Source organism: Mytilus trossulus, unplaced genomic scaffold (assembly GCF_036588685.1).
Source record: "Mytilus trossulus isolate FHL-02 unplaced genomic scaffold, PNRI_Mtr1.1.1.hap1 h1tg000234l__unscaffolded, whole genome shotgun sequence".
Taxonomy (NCBI): Eukaryota; Metazoa; Mollusca; class Bivalvia; order Mytilida; family Mytilidae; genus Mytilus; species Mytilus trossulus.
The window spans coordinates 279,160-288,805 of record NW_026963315.1 but is presented as its reverse complement, the minus strand read 5'-3'; the positions used below and the strand labels follow the sequence as shown (position 1 = coordinate 288,805).

At 31.8% G+C, this 9,646-nt stretch overlaps 1 protein-coding gene across 1 annotated transcript in view; it reads right to left on the bottom strand.

The window, feature by feature from the left end:
- Positions 1 to 698: 698 nt before the first annotated feature.
- LOC134701222 (uncharacterized) overlaps positions 699 to 9,646 on the bottom strand; it is a 38,046-nt gene continuing 29,098 nt past the window's right edge. The window contains exon 8 of the mRNA XM_063562354.1: positions 699 to 709. Coding sequence (XP_063418424.1) covers positions 699 to 709 — 11 coding nt within the window. The remainder of the gene's footprint in view (positions 710 to 9,646) is intronic.

Sequence of the window (9,646 nt, the reverse complement as noted above, 5' to 3'; positions counted from 1 at the left end):
AATGAAACCTAAACTTTTGTACATGTATGTCTAATTTGTCTATTCGTGTTCTTTTATGTAGTGTTGACATATCACCCAGTACTTGTTTTTGTGTAATCATCCCAGATCTTGTAAAAATTAACTTTAATTGTGCAAATCTAGAATTGAGATTAAGATAATGTAAACACCAATGATTCTTGACTGATATTGAGACACAGTGATTATATTTATATGAAAACAAATGTCACAAACAGTTACTATGGTCAATAACATTGTACTTCAAATAAATGCTGAGACTGAATTATTTCTGAATTCTTTTAACCAAAAGAGAAGAGTTAAAAGAACTAATATTAATAAGGTTGTTGGTGATTCATTCGAAATTGTTTATGTTTCTTTTTTATTTTGATGTCTTGTATAGCTTACTTACGTATCAGTATAGTTGTTTTCTTGAATGCCGCACCAACCAAAGTATCATTAAGCTTATATCATATAGTTAAACTGTGAATATATGTGTGTCTGAATATTTGTATTAGACTATGATATTATAATTCTTCATTTGTTCATACTTGCAATTCCTCTTGCCTGGGATTTTCTTGCGCATACGTTTTTTTTTTCTTTCTTTAACTTACTTGAAGATGAATATGGTGTGCTTTGTCTAACCAAATAAATTAAAACACTAGCCAAACAAAATCTGCACATGCTTCAACAGTTAAGTATATTCATGTTTGACCTACAAAATAAGAAAATAAATTTAAAAATGTATATCTTTTAAATGTCATCTAATTTTAAATACATAAAGGTCTACCAAATATGCCAACTTTTGATGAAATTGACTCGGCCTAAAATGACATCAAGTAAGCTATCTGATATGTTAACTTAAGTTCACTTGATAAAGGGATACCCGAAAGTATTATATAAAAGTACAGGTAAATAACTCATAAAATAGATAGAATGGTACGTCTTGCTAAAAAAAAACCTTACAAGAAATACTTCCATCAAAAACTACCATTGTAGGACCGTTGTAGGAAATACTTTTAAACTACAATTAAACTATCTGGGTGTATGACTATTTGTTTTAGATCCTATTTATTTAACTGTTCTATCGGTGACATCCAATTTGTCTGACAACCATTATTCCGACAACCCATTATTCCTACAGCCCAATATTCCGATAGCCCATTATTCCGACAGCTCATTAATCCGACAATGCATCTGTCTTAAATATATGGGTTAATTTTCTCTTAAAAGCAAACTCCGATCTCTATAATATCTGTGGTTGTCTGTCTTGATTCCGATTATTCTTCTCATGCGGTATATTTGTCTCAGTCTATTGCAATTGATACAGTCACATACTTATTGCAACTGATCAGACTTACTTTCGTCTTCATTCGTTTTACGGGACTGGGTAATTGTGATACTTATGTCAAAGTTAAATAACGCTACCCGCCCTCTTTGGTCGCAACACAGTTTTATTTGAATTAAGTTTGTCGCGGATATTAGCCATCTCCTTATTACTGTCAGTCAAAATGAGAAAAAAACAAAAAGACAAATAAAAAACTAGGTAGTAAAAAATAACATAACAAGTAGGGCGAAATTCAAATATGTGTCCCGAAAAGATAAGTCATTCCAGCTTTTACCAAGACATCCACCAGTGCGATTTTATGAGTATCATATGATTCAAATGTATCCATGAAATACGGAGAGATTATAACCAGGAAGATTTGGACAATTAGGACGTATAAATAAATCAAATTGAGACAATATATTTTAAGTGTTATACTGACAATTTATCAATCCGTTTATCACACCTTTTACATTTCTTTGTGTCAAATTAATTCTATTATTTAGTATATGTTTGTAGTAATTGAAATCACTTTGACGATGACAAGTTAAACCGTTGGACACTAATCCTTTTCTATGGATACTGTTTTTTTTTATATATGCGTGTGTATGATGTTGTGTGGTCAATTTAGGTCTTAGGTCTGGTATTGTCTGGACCTTGTTAATAAAGTTTTAAGTATTGGTATAACGTCTTTAAATAACTCTAACATGAAAAACTACCAATAACGATCGCTCAGACATATATAGTCTGAGAGATGACACTCAATATATTTGAATGGGTACCTATTTTATAAGCCGAGCTTATTTTAAAATATAGAAAAAAAAACAATTGTATGATGATTGAAGAGGGGCAAGCTGATGAATTACCACGAATTTATTTATGTTAAACAAATATCACAGACACAAACCCACGACAATTAACCATTAAACTATAAGCTACTGACTTTGGACAGGCATTTAGAATGTGGCAGGTGTTACATTTATTCGAAAAGGTCTTATAACTTATCAGATCAATGCGAAACACACAAACTTTTAAGTCTTACAACACAGGGTATATATACCTCTATCACAACAACAAAAAACACAACGTACAGATATGAGACTATTTGCAGTTATGGACAGCTTGTTCAAAGCCAATACCAACTAATAAAAATCATCCGTTCGTCCGTGATCCGTTCGTCCGTCCGTCCCATGAATATTTACGTTGCGTTTTTTCATGAACTACATTACAAGAATATCTGACATTTGATTTCAGGATTTATTGAAGTCATATTTATCTCGTCATGTGTTTTCAAATTCATCACTCAACAACTTCGTGTTAACCGAACACTTTTCAAATGATACCCAAGTTGAAAATTGTTGTCACATTTTTCTCAAAAACAACCACACAAGGATTTCTTAAACTTGGTTTCAAGGTTTATATAAGTCAGCTATACCGTTTGGTGCTTTTTTCAGATTCATAACTCGAACAAGTTCCTGTTAATAATGAAATAATTTTGCGGATGTATCATCAGTGAGCAGTAGTTTGCACTTTCACAATTGTTGTTCTATATTCATATGGTTTTATAGACCCTGTAGTTTTGAAAATGATATACTGATTCTGTATTATATACAGATTTCGAATTGAATATATAAAAAGTATTCTAACTACATTTAGTGGAGCGGCGTAGAGGACAATTTTAGAAATTTAAATTACCTAAAACCTCAGGGGATTTTGATAGTTATTGGAAAGCTGAAATCCTGTACTTTTTGAAAATATGTGTCGTAAATATCAAATCTGGTACAATAAAAACGAATATCAAGGTCAAAGGTCATCACTTAAAAAAATCCTACTTTCATCTAGAGAAACAATACCATTGATATTTTTTCAAAATTAATAATCTATTCAATAAACTATACGTGTAGTATTATGTAGAAAAACGTTAGTTCATACACAATCTTTTTCATATTTGCACATGACGTCAGAACAACGTTTTATTTAACTTTTTTGAACGTAGTCCATGGTATACAAATTGTTTATGCCTAATGGAAAACAGGAACATACTAACATTGATAATTGACATCGACAAATAGCATTTCTTGAATACTTTAATAGTTAAAAAGTTTTTCAAAGCGTATCTGAAATGCATAGTTAATAAATCAAACCAAATATGCAGCCATAAAAAAATCGTTTTAGTTTCAAGGATTCGTCGTGTCACTGAGTTTTCTTAAAATGAATTCAAACTATCTCAATATAAGAAACCTTTTAACATAATATAGTTATTGGAGTTTGATATATCACTCAATTAGTGCAAGCGTGTGGTAGAACACATTCCTAAAATTGAGACATGACCGTTATGGTATCTATGATGAGTTTATTTTCATACCAAATGAAACGTCGAAAACATTATAGCAAATTAGAATAAAGTTACCAAATATTACAAGAACTATTTTCATGATATTTCATTACAACTACCTACATTTTGACAAAAACATAAATCAGTACAAGGAAGACCCTGCTCCTTGCAAACGCGTGCTGCCTAGCATGTTTCCCCCCTTACATGAACTAATTAGATCTTGTAGAAAGTCCGATGCCATTTGTCCCTCAAAGAAAACTGGCTCTAACTTGTCATATTGCGCAGTTTTCCAACAAAGGCACATGGAGAGCCATTATTTCGGTTAGCTAGATTTGCCGACAACCAAATTTGCTTTGCTTTGCTTTGCGGTATGGCCATTTGGGCTTTGCTCATTGTTGAAGGCCGTAAGGTGACCAATAGTTGTTAATGTCTGTGTTATTTTGGTCTTTGGTCATTTTGGTCTTTTGTGGACAGTTGTCTCATTTGCAATCATACCACATCTTTTTTTTTTATATTATAAGACTTTTATCTTTATTTATAGCCAAGTGATGTCCCCGCAAATTTAAATCGTTGTGATAATTTGTATTTCGAGTCGTATAAAGCAGCTTCAAGCACTCTATCAGCAACTACAGCACATAATATCAACATCATGCGTTAAGGCTACAAGATTACCGAAACGGCTTGGTTTTGTCCTGAAGAGGTTGAATACCAACTTTTAACCGATTCCAAAAAAAAAAACTTGAAGTGGAAATCACAATAATACACTTTTATGTATTGTGGTAATTTTTTCAGGCACCAAATAATTAAATAAATCGGAATCTATATCTGGGGATTCCTTTTCAGCTGATACTGATTAAATTTTGCTTACTTGTGTAGCTTTTATAACATAACCTATGATACCTAAATACGGGTAATTCACTTGCTGTTTCATTGCAGAATTCGTTCAAATAACTGAACAAATCATCACGTCTCTTTGCTGCAGCAATAATCAGACTTTTTCTTCCAGATTCTGTTGATGTTATTAATATTTTATCAACAACAGAATCGCAGATAATGCATTTGTCAACACAAACTTTCCACTTTCCTTTTTGTTGGCATCTAGCGTGACCAGTTTTAACGAGATTGTAAAATCGTCCATGTGATTGAATAAAAAAACAAATCAGACACACCTGAAAACCAAACTAAAATGAAATTCACTTTCCCAGTTCAATTAAAAAAGAACGAGTATACAACAATACCAAACATCAGAAATTAATCACAAGGCTTTGGAAATTACAAAATGAACAAGAAATATGCTTGAAAATGACTACAAATGACCTTTGGTAAATCGCTGAATGTGGGACTATAACCAGAAACCACAACAATGTCGGTAAATCTGTGACAAATATTCGGACTTGAAATCTGGATAAAAAGCAGATATTTAGCCAAATATTTATATTATTAGGAATTAACTTCAAAAAGTAAATCGGGAGAATTGAAGAATTATACGGCGGCTTCACTGTTGTGCCTTTAAAATATACCTATACTTTACGTGCAAATAATGCTAGATGAAAAACGATGATTTTTACAGTTTTATTTTCAACCATTTTCAGATGCATTAAGCATTAAATTTGGGACTACTTGGAAATGCATTTACATTGTATGAAGTTCAGGAATAACTGTATTTACCAATTTCATTCAAAAATTATTTTTTAGAACGGGTTTGTTGTAAAATTTGACTACCGAATCAGCAGTGGGGTATTCGATGCAAGTTGGGTATCGTCAGTAAAGGCTATATTTAACGTCATTTTTACCACATTTTATATTGACGACAAATATTTTTCTAAAGCTGAATAATCAATAAACAATTGAAGACCTTAAAATTCCATGAGGTATTTAGGTAATTTAAAATCGTTCACTAAGCGACTTTTTCAACATTCGCCGCTCCACTAATTTAGGTAATATATACGGACTTATTTCCTAAAATATGTTATACCAATACGTAATAATACAGACCGACAGACACATTGTATTTTACCTTGATAGCCCGATATTTGATAAATGTCGGACTAATGGGTTGTTAGATTGATGGGCTGTCGGAGCAATGGGTTGTCGGAACATTAGGTTGTCGAACTATAGGTTTTTGTTCTAAGGGGTTGTCGGACCAATGGGCTGTTGGACTAATGAGCTGTCGGAATATTGGCGTGTAACTATCATGTGTTCTATCATGTTCTCTTCCTGTTAGCTGCAGTTTCTTTTGACATATGTTATTTTTAGTTACATTGGTGTCATCAGGGGTTTACAGAATTTTGCACCGTTGTTGAAAATTCATACACCCTGAGGCGCATCCCTGATTACAACAAGATACCGAATTTATTTCTAATGAACAATTCTTGTACTCAATTTAATTTTAAACTGGGATGTTAAATTGAAAACTGCTAATGAAAACTTTTCAGTGTAACAATTTTCCAACGTTGATATTGTTACGTATTGTCGAACACTGATTTTTTTGATTTTTTGGCAAATTCAGAAAAGTTGTGTTCATTTAAATTTTCGGAAGAAAAAAAAATATATAATTTTTTTCTTTTTTTTCAAATTTTGTCCTTAAATTTATTTATTTTTTTATTTCTTATATTTTTATATGTTTATTATTTCACATTTTTTTCTTCTTTATTTAGGTATTTTCTTTTCTTTTTGGCAAAATATCATTTATCCAAGGGTTAACAAGGGTGGGGGGTTATTTACATCGGGGTAATTCACCAATCAGATTGTAGTGTTTTTTTCTGCTTAAGAAATAATATTTGTTATTCAACTTACCAGAAGATGCAAATGCAATTGATACGTTTATTTGCCAGTTAATTGACAAAAATCTCAAAACACTAGCCACACGAAATCTCCACATGCTTCTACAGTTAAGAACATAGTCCTACAAATAGTCCAAAGTTAAAAATGTTATATGATATGTTGAAATAAGGTAATCTATTGTTAAATGAATAAGGCCAACCTACATGACCAACGCATATGTCGATTAGTAAGGACATTTACACGACATTAGAAGTCATTCTGGAGCTGACATGTCAGTTAACTGCTAGTAGTCTGTTGTAATTTATGTATTATTGTCATTCTTCTAACATCAGACTCGGACTTCTCTTGAAATGAATTTTAAATGTGCGTATTGTTATACACATTTACTTTTCTGCATTGACTAGATGTATAGGGGGAGGGTTGTGATCTCATAAACATGTTTAACCCAGCCACATTTTGCGCCTGTCCCAAGTCAGGAGTCTCTGGCCTTTGTTAGTCTTGTATTATTTTAATTTTAGTTTCTTGTGTACAATTTGGAAATTAGTATGGCGTTCATTATCACTGAACTACATGTAGTATATATTTGTTTAGGGGCCAGCTGAAGGACGCCTCCGGGTGCGGCAATTTCTCGCTACATTGAAGACCTGTTGGTGACATTCTACTGTTGTTTTTTCTATGGTCGGGTTGTTGTCTCTTTGACACATTCCCCATTTCCATTCTCAATTTTATTGAATGGACAAAGTCACAAAGATTTGAAAAGAAAAACGAGAAAATTTGTATGATCTGTTGCGTTGGCATTATTCAGCCATCAACCATTTTTTTCAAAGTCATAATTATTTAACACATTTAAAGTACCTTCCGTAATGCTCTCACAATAATAGAAAGTCATTCATCTCTGATATATCATAACGTTTGTACACTTGATACACGAACGTATTATATAGAGTACAGGAATAAATAATATGGCACGACTTGCTTAACACAAATAAAAACTGACACGAAAGAATTTCGTCCAACATTTGACTATGTGGGACATGTACTCTATCAAAAGACTACGCAGTGACGTTTCTTTTGTGTCCTTTGTATAGACAGACGCGAGAGTAACACTTAATGTCCCCATATCAAGATTAAAGTTTTGAGATTGACCTTTTGTTTATCTCAGTTCGTTTGTATGTGGAACGTATCAGAGTACAACTTATGATTAATTAAACAATACCAAAGCTTCATAGCAATACAGATAACAAAAGAATACCGTTATTCAATGGTAATATATCGATTGAGAGAAAAACAAATCCGGGTTACGAACTATAATCGCGGTATACACATTAATTATAAGAGAAACAAGATGAATAACGAAGTGCAACAAAATTAAACGCCAACACACGTGCACATACAACTACAAAATTTCTGACATTTTAAGAACGAATAGTGGATTGAACCTGGTTTAAAAGCATGCAATATTGGGTTTCAGCATGAAAAAGAATACTATAAACGAACTAAATTTTTAGAGCGATTTATTTTTCGCGGCGTTTGAGAGGAGAAATTAACGCCAATAGTTATCGTCGCAAAAATTTAAAACCATGACCAGTCCTTGTAAAATTCAGGAAATGTCTTAATAGCGAACTTAAATCGCCGCAAACAAAAGTAGATTTACAGTAATCAACATGCAAATTTGTTGCATATAATTTGGTTCGAACAAATATTTCCAGAAACTTGATTTACGTTTTGATGATAAAATGCGTTTGGTAAACATAGAGTAGAATTTCTTATTGAAAACAACTAAGCTTTTCTTCATGACCTCTTGTCTCATACGTCATGCTTAAAAAAATCATACTTGAACTTTTCGAATAGTAGATAAAAACTATTAACAATATCGTTTACCCCAAGTTCCGATAATAGCAGCATGTAGGATGCCACTTTAGATAAACGACAGCCACATTCATGGCAATCATACAACCAAGACGAATAAACTTAATCTTTTTTTGTTTTAATCAGTTTAGCCCCCGGCTAAAACAGCTTGATCTTGTTTTTTTTCTCGCAGTTGAACTGGACAAAACAGACTTTTCCCGAGCCAAAAACATGTTAGATAAGTTGAAAGTGGTTTATACAAAGCGGTATTTTCTAGCTGCACTAAATACCCAAATGTTGGCATTTTGATCCTCTTTTCTGTTCTTTGGTCAGATTGCTTTATATTTGACACCCCGTATCCATTTTCATTTCATAGGTTTTTATAATACATATGGATATTGACCAATCTCATGTACATGTATCAGCAATACACTATTTGATAGTGGATAATTGTCTTATTGAAAATAATATCGCATCGCCTTACTTTTAATTACTAAATTACATCTAGTGCAAAAGTATGAATCGTCTATAAATAAACTCATCATAGATACCAGGATTGAAATTTTATATGTGTATCAGATATCACGTTTTATATGTGAAGATAACTTCACACTTTTTCAATGGAAAATCTAACAAACAATGGTACATGTTATTGCCATAATTTAATACATGAACAGAACTACAGTGTTAAGTGAAAATATCTGACACTTCGTAAACATCTAAACTTTGCCTGTATTCTGCAACCTTTAATGAATAAAGTCCTAAACTATGGGAACATATTTTCATTTAAACATACTTAACATAAATAAAAATAAATAAATAAAAGTAAATAAACTTGAAATAATTATGTAGTGGCCAAAACAGTTTTTCAAATTTGGTATTCTTTTTTTTTTATAACATGTCCACACTTAAAATTGTGAAAAGTTGATTTCTGATGATCTTTTCAAAATGGAAGGAATCATTTTTTGCAGACGAAGAATGTTATGTTTACAAACAAATAAAATCACGTGACTTTATTTAAACAAATGTTTTTATTTTTTAATCATTTAGTAATCGAATCAAGCATTTTGAAATAATGAAAATGAAAATCTATTATTGAAATAAAATAATAGAATATTCAATCTTACCTTAGTGTATGAAACTATATACAACAGGAAGTATAAAACATGTTACTAAACTTAGCCGATTCGTCACATAACCCTACTCGACGAGATTTCATCGACAATTGAATAGATTACTTTTGAAATAGAACATTTTATGTTCTAAATTACATGGCCCCTTGAGTGCATACCACTCAAGTAATTGAAGTAATTACGTCAACAGTAAGACATTACAATATAACATAAATAATATGATAA